Source organism: Geotrypetes seraphini, chromosome 6 (genome assembly GCF_902459505.1).
Source record: "Geotrypetes seraphini chromosome 6, aGeoSer1.1, whole genome shotgun sequence".
Lineage (NCBI taxonomy): Eukaryota > Metazoa > Chordata > Amphibia > Gymnophiona > Dermophiidae > Geotrypetes > Geotrypetes seraphini.
Genome location: NC_047089.1, coordinates 42,052,440 through 42,072,831, shown reverse-complemented (window position 1 = coordinate 42,072,831; position 20,392 = coordinate 42,052,440). Strand labels below are relative to the sequence as shown.

At 41.5% G+C, this 20,392-nt stretch overlaps 1 protein-coding gene across 1 annotated transcript in view; it reads left to right on the top strand.

Annotated features, from left to right (window-relative positions):
- Positions 1 to 6,424: 6,424 nt before the first annotated feature.
- Positions 6,425 to 20,392, top strand: part of CRYL1 (crystallin lambda 1) — a 132,240-nt gene continuing 118,272 nt past the window's right edge. The window contains exons 1-2 of the mRNA XM_033950422.1: positions 6,425 to 6,582; positions 18,217 to 18,324. Coding sequence (XP_033806313.1) covers positions 6,542 to 6,582; positions 18,217 to 18,324 — 149 coding nt within the window. The 5' untranslated portion in view covers positions 6,425 to 6,541. The remainder of the gene's footprint in view (positions 6,583 to 18,216; positions 18,325 to 20,392) is intronic.

The following is a 20,392-nucleotide window of genomic DNA, read 5'->3' as shown; positions in this document are numbered from 1 at the left end:
ATTATAAAAAATATATGCATACATATCTCATATTTCCATCATAATACGCAGAACATTGTTTTAAAGTATTTATCAAGATCTTTAACAAACTACACTTTGATTCTCTGAAAATTCTCATTAAACATTAAAGGCCTCTTCTATTAAATTGCGCTAGCAGTTTTCTAGCTAAATGGCCAATGCTGCTCCCGATGCTCATATAATTCCTATGAGCGTTGGGAGCATCGCAGGCCATTCAGCACGGCTCTCTGCGCTAAAAACTGCTAGCGCAGTTTAATAGAAGAGGGGGGTAAATATACTATGGGGGATGAGCATGTCATAAATTTTAAGAACTCAGGATCATAGGACCTCCTATGATCTAGATATCATTTCAGGTCCGCATCCTGGGCTCTGTTTTATAATCATACATGCTCACTTCTCCCACTCTACCTTTAAAGTCAAAAGTGTGTTACTAGCTAAGCATTAATGTCTATGTTCATAAATATTTCTGGTGGTGAAAACCCTTAAATGTTATAGAAAACATAGGTTTCTTAAGATGTTGCCATAATAGGAGCAAAAAAGGCAACACTTAAAGTGGAATTAACCACAGTCAGTGCTGAGAATGCCATGGCAGCGCTGACTGTGGTTAATTCCACTTTAAGATAAGTGTTGCCTATAATAAATAAAACACATCAGCATGTAAGCAGGGCAAGCTCACTTACTACGTAATTCACATGTCTTTTAACTTTTATTTATTTCTGCAGCCAAGAAATCTGTATAACCTGGGCATAGTACCATAGGGTAACTAGTTTTAATTTTTAACTAATTTTCATGTCCCTGATGCATGATCTCTGTCATAGTTTTAGATCAGTCTGGATGTTATGGTGTAATCCGCTGAGAACAGTTTGTTTTTATTTTTACAGAGCATAAAGTTTGTAAATAAATACCATACATCTCAACCATGGTTTAGTTTTTAGATGGTTCTAGAGTCCAAACATTGAGCAGCAAGTCTGCCTACAAAACTTACAGATGATTCCATGGGGAAGAGAGTCTTTCCTTCCTCCACGGTCATTTGGCACCACCTGTTGTTTCCGTGGAAGAAAGAACAGACATTTGGTCGACGGACATTTCACTGAATGTCAGTCAAATGTCTGTTGGTGAAATGTCCATCAACCAAATATCCGGGAGCCATGGGACAATACGGTGTTGGTGTGTATACTTTGCACTTGAGTCTATAACAGAACCACTTAAGTTACTGAAATGGGACTTCTGGACTCTTTCATCAAGCTCTTTGTTCATGCCAAAAGAAGAAAACAAAAAATTGTGGAGAATCGATGTCAAAGCTGATGGCTTTATTAAAACAAACAAGTAATCCACATAAATACATCTAGGGCTGGAACCTCTAGAAACATATGGACCCTACATATGTATTTTGATGCAATTGTCTTCTTCAGAGGTCTCTACTGGTCCTAAAGGTAAACTTGTGAATTAAAATGAAGGGTCTCTACATAAAACCAACGTGCTCAAAATGACAGAGCCTGGGAGCTTGGAGCACGACTCTGTCGTTATTGAGCGCATCGGTTTTACGTAGAGACCCTTTGTTTTAATCCACAAGTTCACTTTTAGGACCAGTAGGGACCCCTGAAGAAGACAATTGCATCGAAACACGGATCGTGTAGGGTCCATATGTTTCTAGAGGTTCCGGCCCTAGATGTAATTATATGGATTACTTGTTTGTTTCAATAAAGCCATCAGCTTAGACATCGATTCTCCACAATTTTTGTTTTCTTATGTGTACTTTTTGTGGAATGAATAGGGTCAATTGACGTCGGAAAGAAAACTTCCTGTCGGCTTTAGCAGTAGCGGCAGGACGGTAAGAGAAGGGGAAAGGAAGGAGGGAGGGACAGGAAATGATCGCCTGTCCCGTTGTCCCTGAGCACAGCTTCAGGACACCGGGACAGGAGGTGTGAAAACGGACCTATGGTCATTTTAATCTTGCTGGCCCTGTGTGGACCGGCAGAAATTTCCTGCGGACCGGCGGTTGAAGAACAGTGCCTTAGGCGATCTAAAAACAGGTCTAAGTGCCTAGAAGGTATCCAAAGTGACCAGATAACCACTACAGAAACAAAGTACAGACCCCCACATATTCCCATAGTGATCTCTGCCCCCCACCCACACCGCCATAAAAATTTGAATAAAAATGTACATACCTGTCTCCAGAACATCAGCACCTGGCATAGGAAAGCCTAGTAGAGCTGCACAGAGGTGGCTTAAGTAGTCTGGGGGGGGGGGGTGTCTAGTGAGCTATAGAGAGGAGGACCCAGGTACAGGTACATAAGCCACTTAAGCACTGCTTTCATGGTAGAACATGTGAAGTCACAAAAAAATCCCCCAAACCCTACTGTACTGCCTTATAGGTGGCATCTGCGGCCATAAGGGCTATTGGAGTTATAGACAGGTGGGTATAGTATGTTTTGGTTGGGGGGCTCACTACTCAGTTGCCATGTCTGGGTGTCCAGCCAATCACTTTGCTGGCCCCCTCCCACATCCAAAAGGTCTTGTTCTAGGCATTTTTGACATGGGTGATTTTTTTGGACGAGAATGGGGTATAAAGATAGACGACTTAGCGGTCTAGACGATCAAAACGGCTGGACGTACAAGTAGGAGATTCTCGGAAAAAAAATATTTTGGACGTATTTTTCAAGAATGGACTTTAAATGCTGTCGACTTTGGGCGACTAATGACTTAGGCCCAAAACGGACATGGACGTGTTTTTTGATTATGCCCCTCCACGTGTCTACATATCCAGAGAAACCCATCAGTATGGAAATGTGAAAAGAAAGATGGGGAGAGCTGTTTATGTGATGTTTTATCCCAAAAAACACAGGGCAAAGGAATAAAAAGGAGAGATTCAAGCATGTGAAAAGCAGGTACAAGAAGGTGTCTTGGAGAAATTGTAAATCCAGTACCAGTCCAAAGGGAATATAAAATTCAACAGGAAAGTGTGTATGTCTCAAGAGAGTATGCCACTGTGCCAGTAAGGTTCAGAAACCTTTATAGAGGCCATCCAAAACTGAAAATGCCACCAAAACTTTCTAAATGCTTTTGGCCAAATTTGAAACTGATCATCTGGTTTTGGCTGTGTGAATTTGAACTAATGAGGCTTGCTGTAGATTGTCAGAGCTTGCTCACAGCCCTCTGCTAAAACCACAAGAGATTTTTACCTTCAGTCTCTGGGAAAACAAGCACAGGCTGATAACTGGAAAAGACATTTTAGCAAGGACTTTCCAACAAGTCTTGCACATTTAGGTTTTTGCAGCCATTGCAGATGTAGTTACATATCCACTGAGGAAGCAACTTTGTGAGAACATGTGAAAAAAGTTCATTATTACCAACATTTGATGCTTGAATAACTGCTTGAATAACAAGATAAAGTAGCACTGGGATGTTTCCTATTTTGTATTTAGTTATAAAACTGGTCTACACCATGAGTGCTATACCAGGCCTGATGAACAATCCGGAAAAAGAGCATACTATATTGATGTTACTGAATGCAAGGACTATGTGCTCTGAAAAATTATCAAAAGTAATACACTTCTCAATTTATGTTCTAATATGTAAACTTAATTTCATCATAATATCATTTCCATACTAACACTATAAGCTGAGCAGTACTTCTGCTTGAAAACAATCACCATAGAATTTCGCTTCTGTATTCCACAAGTTTGATTAAAGTGCTACATCTTCATTATACTCCACAGATCCTGGAAATTCTTTAAAATCACCTAAGCCCAGTGGTGTACCAAGGGGGGGGGGGGGGGCGGTCCACATCTGGTGCACTCCATAAAGGGGTGCTCCGAGTGAGGGCTGGTGTCATGGTCTGACTCTGGGAATGTCTGGCAGCATTCACAATTTGCTGCTCTACTGGAATTAGGCCTTCTTCTCTACCAGGTCCTGCCTTCACAGAAACAGGAAGTAGGTGGGATCCAGCAGAGGAAGGCCGGAAGCAGGCAAGAGCAGCGAGTTGTGAAGGCTAAGCTGCCAATGAGGGGGGAGAGAAATGCTGCACCTGATTGGGAAGAGGGAGGGATGGGGAAGGAAGACAAGGGAAAGGAGAGGAAAGAAAAGAAAGATGCCACACCATAGGGAGGGAGGGAAAGAATGGAAGGAAGGAAAGGAGATGCTAGACCATGGAGTGAGGGAAAGGAAATAGAAGAGATGCCAGATCATGGAAGGGGAAGGGGAGATGGAAGGGAAGGAGAGAAGAGAGATGCCAGGGCAAGGGGGAGGGAAGAAAAGGAGACAGAAATGCCAGATCAGGGGGAAAGGAGGGAGGAAAAGGAAGGAGAGATGCCTGGGCATGAGGGAAGGGAAGGAGACAGAGATGCCAGACCAGGGGGAAGGGAGGGAAAGGAAGGAGAGGAGATACCAGAGCATGGAGGGGGAGAGAGATATATAAGGGAAGGAGAGATGCCAGAGCATGGGTGAGGGAAGGGAAGGAGAAAAATACCAGATTGTGGAGTAGGGTGGGAAGGAAGGAAAGGCGAATAGAGAGATGCCAGAGCTCAGGGGAGGGGGTGGAGACAGAGAGAGAGAAAAATGGAGAGGGGTGAAGCTGAAATTAATCATATACACAGGGGCACAGGAAAAACTTTATGGCGGGGGCATAGAAAAAGGGAAGATGCCATACAGAAGTAGGAAGGTAGACAATGTATGGAAGGGGCAGAGAAAGATGGCAGAGGCTAGATGGAAAGGGCAGATGCATGCAAGAGAGCGGAAGACGCTAGAAGGAAAGAAGACAGTGAAGAGATGATTAAAGCAGAAATGACAAAAGGTAGAAAAAATATTTTTTGTTACTTTATAATAAAGTAGTATTGTAGCTGTATTGATAAATGTTTATACTTATAAAATGGAACTAAGGTAATCTTTGTATTGAACTAATTTTAATACATATTTTACTAACCTTTGAAGACAGAAACCCTTTTCCTTAGATCAGAACAGGATGCTGTAACAGCAGTATATTGTACTGACTTGAAGGAGGTTTTGACCTTTGACATGCGTTATTGTTTCTGTTTCTGTGGTGTTGCAGTTCAGTTTAACTTTTGTCTACATACTTCTATTTTTAGTTTGTGATTATTTATTCCATAGTGGGTAAGGGTGTATCTGTGTTCTGTGTGTATGAAAAGAACATGATTTTCTATTAGCACTGACTGTACAGGATCAATCTGTATTGATCTGGCTTGTTTAGTTTTACACTGGGTGTATTGAGTGTTTAAGATGCTGCCTTTTCCTAGGTGCACCCTTGTGTGACTCATGGGTTATTGCTAAAAATATATATTTGTATATAGAGGAAGGGTGTATTAAAGGCTCCACATCATTCTCTTCTTGGTTGGACTGAGAACTTTTCAGTGGCCCCTCTATTCTATAGGCTTCTTAGCAGTTAACAAAGCTTTAGTTTGCTTTGTTAACAGTATCCTGGGAAACTGAACTAAAACTGTTGCAATGTGCTATGAAGAACATATTTTCCAGAAAAGACGTTTATGTTGGGAATGCAAAACATTCTGCAGTGTCACCTTGAGACTGTTTCAGTCAAATACTAACTCCCTTCCCCCTCCCCCAAGGATCCAAGCAGGGTGTTGCAAGTGCCCAATGAGATGAGTTGGGTGACCCGTGCTCCTCCCGCCCTTTAGAGATGTACTGTATATGGAAAGGGAGAGGAATTCTCGGTGCAATTATTTTATGTCTCATGACAGAAATGTCAGAGAATTTTTAGTCATTTTTGTGGGACGTCTCACTAAAATCAAGGATATAGACAAAAACACACACAACTATAAATCAGCGGGGGTTCTTTCTGTGTATGTACATACACATAGCATTGGGCTATTTTTAGCCTTTTGCTGCTATCTTTCAGAAGCAATTTCCCTTCTTTTGGCAATGGTTATGCAGTGCTTATTTTCATGTACAAAGTACTACTTCAGTTCCTGGCTCTTGCATTAATAGGAAAATTTGTACCCACTATAATATTTTTGCAATTAGAATTCAAACTCGTATATTAAATACAGAAGGTTTTGGTGTGTGTGTGTGTGTGTTTTTTAACTGAATAGCTAACAGAGGTAAAGAGCCAATGGAGAAGAAAGTATGCTTTTGGAATACATTTTGGAAGCAGTGTCATACTACATAATAATCTAATCTAAAAATCACTCGGTTTTAACAAACCCAAAATCTGTTTTTGTTAATTTTTCGCCATCTTATCTGTTGCAAGGAAAGAGCAAAGTAGGATATAAGTGTCATATGCTGACATGCATAAATCAAAATGTGCTTCTACCAACATGTCAGGAAGAAAATATAAACTGGGCGTGAGTAATTGTAGCCAATCAGGAAGTGGTGCTCAGTGACTTGGTGTGAACTATGGAGAACAACCAATCAAATGGAAGTTTACATACGATTTCACTGTACATTCAGGAAACTACAGTCTTGCTGATAGTTACGTGGTCAGCAGCTTTCTGCTTGCAGCCTGAGTGTTTTCTTTTCCTGAACTGGAGCACTGTGTTCACTAATACAAAGAATGAGTAGCATTAAGGAGGGACATATTCTTATAATTGGCAGGTAATTTGCTTTATGCATTTCGTTGTGCTTACTTGGGCAATCACAATATTTTTATGTGTTAAATGGATTATCACTTTATTAATTATATTTGCACAGAAGATGGAAATAGTAAATGATAGTAGTAGTGCTGATGTTAAAATAGAGCAAGAATGTTTAGCAGGAGGTTCTGTACTCTAGTTTTAGAGTGTAGTTTAGAAGTAGCCAATGCTTGTGGTCTTGATTTATAACTATCTGTATTAGGGGATTATGAAGCATAGACGGTGTTAATTTATTGCAACTTCTCTACCTTTCTAATTTTGTAAAGAAGATATATGAACCAATCATTTGTCAAGCATTCCTAGTTTTAAAAAGCTATTAAACTGTAGCTCTTTACATAACTTGTCCTAAAGTAAGTAGAGCCAAGAAAATTTGTAAACATTAATTAAACCGTTAAAGACCAAACTAGATGATTATTTCACTAGAATATATGTTGGGTACAGTTTTCAGTAGCTAATTTTCAAAGTTATATCATGCACATATTTTTTCCTTCTGAAAATGTCCCGAAGGTGTGTGGGGCCAAAGTATCTGTGTACCTTGTAACTTGCTATAGTAACAGACCATGGAATTGGGTCAAAGCAATTTACAAACATTTGAAAATGTGTTCTGTATGCATTGTTTCCGCCCCCAATCTAACTACATTCCTAAGGACACCGCATTTTTCATTCAGTTAAAAATATGCACATTGTAAATACATTTAAGTTCTTAGCTGCTGTGAAAAGAAAATTTAGTCATGCAACTGTCTAGTTTTCCAGCTAAATCTCTTGGAAAATCGTTCTACCAATGGGGTTCATGCCTTATTGATGAAAAGTAATATTCATGCACAACTACATGTTCCTGTCACCAGCTGACTCAATTACAGTAACCCACTATTCAATGGCATACAACAGTTAGCCCTGAGATGGCTACAATTAGTGTAATATAAACAACTGGGTATAGTTCAAAAAAATGTTCCTAAAGGGCCATGACAACAATATTAACACATATAGGAACAATGTCTACTTCAAACGTCTTTTAACATAAAGTGGTGCTCAGATTCCAAGATGGAAGGTTAAAGAACTCAATAGGGACAAAAGCCCTTAAGAGACTTAAATGGTATCGATCATTGCACCGGGGTGTAAAAGATGTTTTGAAGTGCTGATAAATTGATTTGTAAAGTTCAAACGTCCATAAAGTGAAAAAATAGTCCAAATTTTAAACTTCTACGTATAATTAAGACTTCAATAGAGTAAACAACTTAGCTGAGATATAAAGAATGCAAAGGACCACCTTTGCATTCTTTATATCTCAGCTAAGTTGTTTACTCTATTGAAGTCTTAATTATACGTAGAAGTTTAAAATTTGGACTATTTTTTCACTTTATGGACGTTTGAACTTTACAAATCAATTTATCAGCACTTCAAAACATCTTTTACACCCCGGTGCAATGATCGATACCATTTAAGTCTCTTAAGGGCTTTTGTCCCTATTGAGTTCTTTAACCTTCCATCTTGGAATCTGAGCACCACTTTATGTTAAAAGACGTTTGAAGTAGACATTGTTCCTATATGTGTTAATATTGTTACAATTAGTGCAAAACACAGCCATTTGTTTTCTCTGCCATTGGCATCAATGACCATGTCACTGTGCTATTCTTAGAATATCACTGGCTTCCAATGAGGTATAGAAGCCAGTTTTAAATTCTTATCACATTTAAGACTATGTGGATTGGTATATTAGCACCCTTTTTTGATGTACTCATTCCCCTTGCATCTCCTTGGCACTTGCATTCATGTATTGACAAATTACTGGTGAATCCTCCTCCTCCACCCTAGGTACAATGGGCCTCCTCTAAAGACTAAGCCTTATATAACCATGTCCTTTTATGGAATTCACTCTCCAAAACCTCTATTTCTAGTCTTCTGTACCAAAATTTAAGGCTTCCCTTAAAACTTTTCTATTCTGTCTTACTATTGTTTTTTTAATGTATTGGAGTAGACGATCCACATGGCCTACAGTTAAACTCTCTCTTGTTTCATGCTGTTTGATTGGTTTATAATACTGTAAACAGTTTGGATAATTAATTAATTAAATTATTTATTTAAAAATGTATATACCGTATATTGACTATGCGGTTTACAAATTACATACAAATCATCTTAAACTCCATTTATAAATAATAGAAACAGATAACAACAAGTGTAAAACAGGAAGGCAGAAATAGACAGATGTATTTTTAACATGAGTTGTGATTTAGCAAGTTTGGCCATAAGCTTAAACTGACTGTCAGAATGGATAGGCAAGTTTTTCTTCTAAGAGTGAGGGTGAACAATGGACTTCCAAATCAAGGAGGAAACAACAGATGTCCAGGAATATAGTTTATCGGATCTCACATATGCAAAGGGGTGCTGAAAAGTTCTCTGCCCAACCAAGAAGAGAATGACGTGGATATGGTTCAATCAATGTTCTGAAATAATGTCAAAAAACATAGAATTTTGTTTCTGCAAATTGGTACCTAACGAAATAAGATAACAGTATTTTCAACTACAGTGGCAAAATAACACTCAGAATTTAGGAAGTTGGTTGGGCTGAGAACTTTTCAGCACCTCCTCATATGTAATAAAAGTGAGCCAAGTATAGGACAGTTAAGCCATTGTGACATCACTGTTGAGGTTAGCTCTTATTGGTGGAATGAGGCATTATGACATCACAATCTCAAATTAGGTACGTAAACTCTTCATACTATGAGGAGGTGCTGAAAATTTCTCAGCCCAACCGAGAAGAGAATGACGTGGATGTGGTTCAATCAATGTTCTGAAATAATGTCAATAAACATAGGATTTTGTTTCTGCAAATTGGTACTTAACAAAATAAGATAACAATATTTTCAGCTACAGTGGCAAAATAACGCTCAGTCAGAATGGTCTTGGTTGATTGGGCAGAGAACTTTTCAGCACCCCCCTCATAAAAGACATGACACAGCACAGTGTTTTGATGAAAATGTTGTCTGCCTCAGGTGTCAAAACATACTTAAAACAAAAATACATATTAAAAAAATTAATATAACTAGGCATGTGAGACTCGTATAGTACAGAGACATACGTAATAGATATGATGTCCAGATTAATATCAGCATGAAGGTAGACAAATGCTGTTAATAAAGGGGATGGGATTTGTATATTGCTTTTTTGTATATTTATATAATCAAATCATGTGACTTACCCAGAGCCATGGTGGGATTTGAACTCATAACCTCAGGGTGCTGAGGCAGCTGCTCTAACCACTAGGCCACTCCTCTACTATAACTTTACATCTCAGCAGCATTTCAACATAGTAAATCATAGTCTGTTATTAAATAGGTTAACTGAACTGGGAATCACAGGATATGTCCTACATTGATTCCTTACAAATAGATGACACAAAGTACTGAAGGGTGGAACCTACTCTGACAACTGGACCCCACCATGTGGAGAACCACAAGGAATCCTGATCTCACCACTACTGTACAACATATTTATGACTACTCTAAATACAATTATACTAAATCCTGGGAAATGACTACTCTCATATGGGGATAGACTTAAAGATCTCAAACTGTATACTTTGGAGGAAAGGAAAGAGAGGGGAGATATGATATAGACGTTTAAATACTTACATAATGTAAATGTGCATGAGTTGAGTCTCATTTGAAAGGAAACTCTGGAATGAGAAAGCACAGGATGAAGTTAAGAGGTGATAGGCTCTGGAGTAATCTAAGGAAATACTTTTTTACAGAAAGAGTGGTTGATGCATGGAATAGTCTCTTGGTAGAGGTGGTGGAGACAGAGATTGTGTCTGAATTCAAGAGGGCCTGGGATAGGCATGTGGGATCTCTCAGAGAGAGAAAGAGATAATGGTTAGTGTGGATGGGCAGACTGGATGAGCCATTTGGCCTTTATCTGCCATCATGTTTCTATATGCCTATGACATTCTCCTCACAATTCCTATGAATTTGAATCCAACTAACCATTCTACCCAACTAACCCAGGTCTTAACCAGAGTACAAAAATGGGCACCAAAACACCATCAAACTAAACGCTGAGAAAACTAAACTACTGTGGTTCGCACTACAGACACACCTCATTCCATCATAGAAACATAGAAACATAGAAGATGACGGCAGAAAAGGGCTACAGCCCATCAAGTCTGCCCACTCTGCTTACCCACCCCCTGTCTATGCCCTAATGACCCAATTTCCTTATCTTGACCCTCGTAGGGATCCCACATGGGTATCCCATTTATTCTTAAAGTCTGGCATGCTGTCTGCCTCGATCACCTGCACTGGAAGCTTGTTCCAATGATCAACCACTCTCTCTGTGAAGAAATACTTTCTGGTGTCGCCATGAAATTTTCCGCCCCTGAGTTTCAGCGGGTGCCCTCTTGTGGCCGAGGATCCCTTGAGAAAGAAAATATCATCTTCCACTTCGACACGTCCCGTGAGGTACTTAAATGTTTCGATCATGTCTCCCCTCTTCCTACGTTCCTCAAGAGTGTAGAGCTGCAATTTGTTCAGTCTCTCTTCGTACAAGAGACCCTTGAGCCCCGAGATCATCCTGGTGGCCGTCCGTTGAACCGATTCAATTCTGCGCACATCTTTACTGTAATGTGGCCTCCAGAATTGCACACAGTACTCCAGATGAGGTCTCACCATGGCCCTGTACAACGGCATTATGACTTCAGGCTTTCGGCTGAAGAAACTTCTATTGATACAACCCAATATCTGCCTTGCCTTAGATGAAGCCTTCTCCACTTGATTGGCAGTTTTCATGTCTGCACTGATGATTACTCCTAAATCTCGTTCTGCTGAAGTCCTAGTTAAAGTTTCTCCGTTCAAGAAGTACGTCCTGCATGGATTTCCGCTTCCGAGGTGCATGACCTTACATTTCTTAGCATTGAAGCCTAGCTGCCAGATTGAGGACCAACTTTCCAATGTAAGCAGGTCCTGCGCCATATAATTCTGTAAACTGTATTCACTTACTATATTACATAGTTTGGCGTCATCGGCGAATAGTGTTATTTTACCTTGAAGCCCTTGAGTCAGATCCCCTATGAAAATGTTGAAAAGGAGTGGACCCAGGACCGAGCCCTGCGGTACTCCACTGGTCACCTCCGATGTTTTAGAGAGGGTACCATTAACCACCACCCTCTGAAGTCTGCCATTCAGCCAATCATTGACCCATGCAGTTAGTGTCTCTCCTAACCCCATCGATTCCATCTTGCTTAGCAGCCTGCGGTGTGGGACACTGTCAAAAGCTTTCCTGAAGTCCAGGTACACGACGTCCAAAGACTCTCCCAAGTCCAACTTTCTTGTTACCCAGTCAAAGAAGCTGATGAGATTGGATTGGCAGGACCTACCCTTGGTGAATCCATGCTGACTGGGATCCCGAAGATTCCCTTCATTCAAGATCGTGTCCAATTTGCTTTTAATTAGTGTTTCCATGAGTTTGCACACTATTGATGTGAGACTCACCGGTCTATAATTCGCAGCCTCTGCCCTGCAACCCTTTTTATGCAGAGGAACGACATTAGCTAATTTCCAGTCCAGGGGAACTTTCCCCTTACTTAGGGAGAGATTGAATAGCTCAGCCAACGGTTTCGCCAGGACATCGCTCAATTCTCTGAGCATTCTTGGGTGCAAATTGTCTGGTCCCATGGCTTTGTTCACCTTGAGTCTTGCCAGTTCACTGTAAACTTCACCTGGTGTGAACTCAAAATTCTGAAATGGGTCTTCTGTGCTTTGTGTTGCCTTCAACTGGGGACCGTGTCCCGGTGCCTCACAGGTGAAGACTGAGCAGAAGTATTCATTCAGTAGTTCGGCTTTATCGGAATCTGCTTCCACGTAACTTCCGTCCAGTCTTCTAAGGCGTACTATCCCGCCTGTGTTCCATTTTCTGTCACTAATATACCTGAAGAAGGATTTGTCCCCCTTTTTAATGTTTTTTGCCAGAATTTCTTCCACTCGAAGTTTTGCCTCCCTAACTGCCATTTTGACCGCTGTAGACCTGGTCCTATATTCTACTTTTGCCTCTCTTTTCTCCGTGCGTTTGTAGGAGAGAAACGCTTTTTTCTTCTCCTTAATGAGGTGCGAGATCTCCGCGGTGAACCATTGGGGTTTATTGTTTCTTTGTCGTTTATTTACTGATTTTATGAAGCGGCTAGTTGCTTCATGTATGGTTGATTTCAGTGTTAACCACTTAGCTTCTACATCATCGGTCTCCGCTTGGTCCTGCAGCGTCTGATGGACGAAATCTCCCATGCGTGCGAAGTCTGTGCCCCGGAAATTGAGTACCTTTGTTTTCGTGTTTGATCTAAGGTTGAACCATACTATATTGTGGTCGCTGGAGGCTAGCGTATCTCCTACTGAGACCTCTGAAACGCTTTCCCCGTTGGTGAGTACCAGGTCGAGGATCGCCTGGGCCCTAGTGGGCTCCGTTACCATTTGTTTGAGACGTGCTCCCTTTATGGAGGTTAAGAGCCTCCTGCTACTGCTGGTTGTCGCTGAAAATGAGTTCCAGTCTGCATCAGGCATATTGAAGTCCCCTAGCAGTACAGCTTCTCCTCATAGAGTGATATTCTCTATGTCTTCAATTAATTCTGCGTCCATGTCTTCCAGTTGTCTTGGGGGTCTGTAAACCACACCTAGATACAGGCATTTTTCTCTGCCTCTTGCCAGGTTTACCCAGAGGGACTCCCCGGTGTACTTGACATCTGTGATCCTGGTGGTTTTGATGTCCTCTTTAATGTATAGAGCTACCCCCCCCCCCTAACCCGCCCTCTCTGTCCTGACGAAGTAGATTGTAGCCCGGTATAGCCATATCCCACCCATGTGAGTCCGTGAACCAAGTTTCAGATATTGCCACCACATCTAGGTCGGCATTCCTTATTTCAGCCTCCAATTCTAGAATTTTGTTACCTAAACTGTGTGCATTGACATACATGGCCCTCCATATCTTGTGTTTGCTAAGTCCCTGTGAGGCGTATCCTACCCGAGTCGGTGTGACTCCCAAAGAACTGTTTGCAATGTGTGTACTTACCTTGGACATGGAAGCGGAGTTTCGACTCACCTCATCAGGATAATTCCTTTCTGCACTAATATGTGAATGGGTACCCTCCCCCGACTTACCTAGTTTAAAGCCCTGTGAAGCAGGCGGGCTAGTTGGTGTCCGAAGACGTTCTTACCCCTACTGGTCAGATGGAGTCCGTCTGGTCCCTGAAGTCCTTGTAGCGCTTCCCCATGGTTTAGGAATCCGAAGTTCATATCCCGGCACCATCCCTGTAGCCACTCGTTCGTCCTCAGGATACGTTCATCTCTGGCTCTTCCCTTGCCTCTAACTGGGAGGATCGATGAGAAAACCACCTGTGCTCCTGTCTGCTTCAGCCTCTCACCCAGTGCTCCAAAGTCTCTGGTGATGGTCTCCGGTGTGTTCCTGGCAGTGTCGTTGGTTCCTATGTGGACAAGAAGCATAGGAAAGTGGTCTCGGGGCGTGAGTAGTCTATCCAGACTGGCGGTGACATCTCGTATCCTGGCTCCAGGCAGACAGCAGACCTCCCTAGATTGCATATCCGGTCTGCAAATTGGTCCCTCGGTGCCCCTCAGCATGGAATCCCCGATGACTATTACTCTGCGCTTCTTTGGGGGGAGCCGGTCAGTTGTCCCTGGAGATGGAGCTGGGAGTTGGGCCTGCTCCTGTTCCTCATCGGCAGTTCCTTCCTGAAGAATCTGGAATCTGTTCCGCAGGACGAGTTGAGGGGTTGATGTATAGCTGCCCTGTTTGTAAGAAGAAGGAGAAGATGAAGAGATTGAAAAAGGAGGGGGGGTCTCCTATGTTTGCCCGTGGAGGAGGTCACCAGCTGCCAGGAGTCAGTGCCGCTAGCCATTTCCTGTATCCCAATTGTTGGTTTCAAAGCTGATGATTTGGGTGTCTCGAGGATGGACTTGTCATGGGCCTGCTCGGTGATTTGGGACAGCTCCTGGACGACTCCGTCGATGTAGGCCTCGTCCTTTCGGATGCTTCTCAGGCGTATCACCTCCTCCCTGAGGCTCCTTAGTTCCTGCATGAGATCTCCATCCAGCTGCGCAGCCTCCTCTGTCTGTGTAGAGACTGTAGTGTAGCGCTGGGGGATGGTCTCGGTCTGCACAGAGACCTCTGTCCACCGTCCTGGGTCTTCCTCCTTCTGCACGCAGTCCGTGGTCGCTTCCTGGATCCCCATAGCGACTGGAATACTGGTCTTGATTGTAGACTTCGCGCTTCTTGTCCTCCCTGCCATTGCTGAGTTGTAATTGAGGTCTGCCTGTCAGTAAGGAAGAGAATTAGGAAAATTAGAAAAATCTGTCTGTGAGCAGGTGTGAGATTTTGAAAGTTAGGGTGTCTGAGAGTTGGAAGATTGGGGTATCTAGTGCTTGAAAGATAAGGGTGTCTGAGAGACTGACAAACAGAATTCACCTCAACATTGAAAAATTCTCCAGGGTCCTGGGAGTTGTCCTAGACAGTTCACTGACATTTGAAGATCATATCAATAGCCTAGTCTGAAAGTATTTCACCACATTTCAAACATTATAGGATACTGGTACAATCTTCAATTTTATCACTACTAGACTTTTCCCTTTTCCTGGGACTCTCAAAGAAATTAACAAAAAATCTTCAATTAAAACAGAACACAATAGCAAGACTTATATTCTATAAATCTCAATTCAATCATGTCACATAAATATTTTGAAACAAAGGCTTTCCAAATTTTAATGCAATCTTATCTCAACTAGACTACTGTAATGTAACATTAGTTCTTTGTTCTAAAACGTTTTTATCGCATCTACAACTATTTCAAAATGCAGCAGTAAGGCTCATATACAGACTATGGAAATCGGAACACCTACATCCCTACTATATGGAACTAAATGATAGGAGGCTTGCGCCAGAAGACGTATGAGGAGAGACTGGAAGCCCTGAATATGTATACCCTAGAGGAAAGGAGAGACAGGGGAGATATGATTCAGACGTTCAAATACTTGAAGGGTATTAACGTAGAACAAAATCTTTTCCAGAGAAAGGAAAATGGTAAAACCAGAGGACATAATTTGAGGTTGAGGGGTGGTAGATTCAGGGGCAATGTTAGGAAATTCTACTTTACGGAGAGGGTAGTGGATGCCTGGAATGCGCTCCCGAGAGAGGTGGTGGAGAGTAAAACTGTGACTGAGTTCAAAGAAGCGTGGGATGAACACAGAAGATTTAGAATCAGAAAATAATATTAAATATTGAACTAAGGCCAGTACTGGGCAGACTTGCACGGTCTGTGTCTGTGTATGGCCGTTTGGTGGAGGATGGGCTGGGGAGGACTTCAATGGCTGGGAGGGTGTAGATGGGCTGGAGTAAGTCTTAACAGAGATTTTGGCAGTTGGAACCCAAGCACAGTACCGGGTAAAGCTTTGGATTCTTGCCCAGAAATAGCTAAGAAGAAAAAATAAAAAATAAAAAATAAAAATTTAAATTGAATCAGGTTGGGCAGACTGGATGGACCATTCGGGTCTTTATCTGCCGTCATCTACTATGTTACTATGTTACATTGGCTGCCCATAACCACAAGGATCAAATTTAAATTAGGCATCACTGCTTTTGAGATCCTGACAAGCAGTGCCCCCAACTACCTAACAGAGTTGGCCATCTTACTCCAGGGTGCCGTATGCTTGGAACAAGCTGCCCGAATCTTTCTGGCCGTGTTCAAGGCCCAGTTATAAGCCCACCTCTTTGAGAGTGCTTTCAACTCCTCTCACGTTGGGTTTTGCATCCCCAACCCATATGTCATGTTTGTCTGTACTAGTTAGATTGTAAGCTCTTCTGAGCAGGGACCGTCTATAAATGTCAAAATGTACAGCACTGTGTACACCTTTCAGCGCAAAGTAGTAATAGTAGTAAATCTTTTCCACTTCAAATCCCCAGCATGCAAATTAACTTGCCCATCCCATATCAATTAGCAAAATGATGGAACCAACTACCATTTATACCAGTGGTTCCCAACCCTGTCCTGGAGGACCAACAGGCCAATTGGATTTTCAGGATAGCCCTAATGAATATGCATGGAGCAGATTTGCATGCCTGGCACCTCTATTATATGCAGATCTCTCTCATACATATTCATTAGGGCTATCCTGAAAACCTGATTGGCCTGGTGGTCCTCCAGGACAGGGTTGGGAACCACTGATTTACACTACAATCTTGTGACCACTATCTCAGGTTCAGAAAACTTTTAAAAGCATTTCTCTTCCAAGACGGAGCCAACCCTGAAGTAACTGAAATGGTAATTGTAAAAGCTAATTTCTAAACTGTCTAATGCAACTCCGGGACATAACGATGACCTACTTGAACTTGTAACTAGGCATTTGTAAATGTGACCCAATTGATTAATAACTGTACTGATCTAACTGTACTAGCAACTCTATTGAATGTCTTTGTCAAACTGTCCGTTGTAACTTCCCGGGTAACTGACCCAACCTCTTGTAATGTAATCTGGCCTTGAACCGAATAGGGAAAAGCGGAATAGAAAACCTGATTAATATAACATAAGCAGGCGCAGAGCAGAACTGAATCAAGTTCTCAGCCTTGATGTGGAGCCATGAAACCTACCATTTATTCCACATTTTTCTTGATACTTTTCATTTCAATGATATGAAATTAAACAAAATCTGCTTCTTTTTAATTAGGGTTGCCAGTCTTCAGTCTCCCTTCCCAAAACAGTCAAAACCCCTCCCTCTGCCCAATTTTTATGCTCCTGTGGTTGGAATGAGAACTCTTCAGCGGCCTCTCGTAAGCCTTGGTCTTGACAGTGAATATTTTTGTTGTTTTGGCTTGTTATTTTTGATATCTCCTTATTGTAATGTTTATGAATGTACCTAATTGAACCTTTCCTAAGATGTCCTGGATGGAACTGAGATGTTCTGAGCTAGATCTGTTTTAAAAGCATCTAAGTGGGAAAAAGGTACTCAAACTGACCAGATGACAACTGGAGGGATTAAGTAATGACCTTTTACACTCTCCCAGTGGTTACTAAACCCCTCCCCGCCAAAAAAATAAATTAAACAGTTCATACCTGTCTCTAGAGCAGCAGCATCTGGTATGGGAAAGGTTAGTAGAAAATCATAGTGTTTTAAGTAACCTGGTAGATGGGCTAATGAGCCATAGAGAAGAGGACCCAGGCCAATAAGACCCTCTAACCACATTTATGGTGGAAAGTGTGAGACCACCAAAACCCTCCAAAATCCTACTATACTACCATATAATGTAATGTAATGTAATTTATTTCTTATATACCGCTACATCTGTTAGGTTCTAAGCGGTTTGAAGAAAATATACATTAAGATTATAAATGAGAAGTAAGAACTATAAGTGCTAACTACAACCATAAGGGCTATTGGAGTGGTAGACAGGTGGGTATATTAGGTTTTTTTTATATATGAAATGTATATAGGCATGTTATCTTTTTTAAAATTTTAATTTCTTAAAGTACTCCATAATTATTTGTCTTAATGCAAAATCTAAAAATGTATGTCAATAACATGAAAGACCTTTCTATTTTCTCTTGCTTTAGTGGTCTTATTGGTCGCAGCTGGGCTATGGTTTTCGCTAGTGGTGGCTACCATGTGAAACTTTATGATATCATGGAACAACAAATAACAACAGCTATGGAAAATATTGGGTATGTCCTCTGAAATGTTCTGGTTCAGATAAACTGACATATGCAAGACAATACTTCCTCTTGCATGCACTACTGGAAGTACAGTGTGGTCAGTGGAAATATTCAGACTAAATATGATGAATCAAAACCCTGATTATAGTTTATTGCACTGAACAACTTGAAATACCAACAAAGGATGTTAACTTTCTAATTTCCTGCAATATTCATGCCATGGTGAGCCACAATATTTATGTATTAGGAGACCACTTTTCAAAGCCATTTCCATGGCTGAAACCATGTGGAAATGAATTTTGGAAACTTGTCCACCTTATAAGCATGTAAAATGCATGTCATGCCATATCACACATTGATTTTTGCACAACAGAAGGAATTGCTGAGAATGTGTTTAAGACAGAATTTGAAAATACAAGCCTACTTTTGAATTTTCAAAAGTATGTGCGTCATTTAACTTGAAAAGGTAGCTACATAAACAGGCTCAGATGTGGGTTTGACTACTTTCACTTTGAAAACTGGTGCAAAATTATATTGCAGTTTGAAAGTTGCCCTCCTAGAAGGTGATTTTATAACTGGGTGCACTTATATTTTAAAAGCCCCTTTAAATAGCCACTGGAAAATATGTGTGAAATATCATTGTATGCATACTTTTACCTGCTTAAAATCTGAGCAGTTTTATAACAAGTCATTTCCACACATATATTACTGTTTTGAAAATGATACCCTCTGTCTGTAGCAGTGGTTCCCAAACCTGGTCCTGGAGGCACCCCAGCCAGTCAGGTTTTCAGGATATCCACAATGAATATTCATGAGAGAAATATGCCTGCAGTAGTGGCAGTGCATGCAAATCTCTCTCATGAATATTCATCAAGAATATCCTGAAAACCTGAACTGGCTGAGGTGCATCCAGGAGTGTATGTTAACAATTTGTGCAACTGCCACATTAACTATTAAAGTGCACTAACTGCTTCTGTTAACAGTTAATGTGGAAGGGGACAGAGAATGGGCAGGGGCTATGTCCTGCAGTTATCACAGGGATCTCAAAGTCCCTCCTTGAGGGCCGCAATCCAGTCGGGTTTTCAGGATTTCCCAATATGCCTTGAAAGCAGTGCATGCACATAGATCTCGTGCAGATTCATTGGGGAAATCCTGAAAACCCAACTGGATTGCGGCCCTCAAGGAGGGACTTGAGACCCCTGAGTTATCATATGTTAACTGTTAACATAGCTGATAATGTGACACAATTAACATCAGCTGAATAGGTGTAGTCAACTGCATTGCCTTATGTACAGTGCATTTAACATTGTGCACATAACATGTGGTAATAACAGTTCCTCTGTGTGTTGACTGCGAGGTTAAGGTTCACGATAGAATCCTCGCTCTACTACAAAAATAGCCACAGCATGCCCAAACTAATGAGTATGCAAATTACTGCTGCAGTAAAATTGCAGCAGTGATCTGCAACTTAGCACTAAATGTCAACTTTCCTGTCAGTGCCTAAGTGGAAAGTGGTGATTGGAAAGTTTACATTAAAAAACCACATTCTATAGCATGCTTTTTCCATCATCTAACCCATCATTTCATCTTGCCATCCTCCCAAATATTCCTGGTGTTTAGCGATGCCCAGCCCTCCTCCCCCCCCCACCTCATATTAAATAAAAAAGATTCCTGGGTGGTTTAATGGCCTCCAAGCCCCCTCCCTCCTACCATCACAAAGCCCTGGTAATCTAGTATTTTTCTCCCTTCTCCCCCCAGTCCCATAAAAAAATTCCTTGGTTGTCTAGCGGCACACCCCAACCCAAGGCCACCTGACCCTATTCCTTAAAGGAGACAGGTGCTGTCATCTGCAAAATGGCATCGCCTTCCCCTGTGTGGTGCATCTTGGGATGCACAGGGTACGCTCTCTGTATTAAAGAAGAGTCAGGCACTGCCATTTTGGATCATGGCAGCACTGAAGGCAGGAGCCTCTGAACATTGCTCCTTCCTTTACAATCTTTGAAGTGCCTGAGGTGGCAGATTTGAGGAAGGAAGAAGAGAGGAGGGTACAAGTAGTACACTAGATTACCAGGGATGC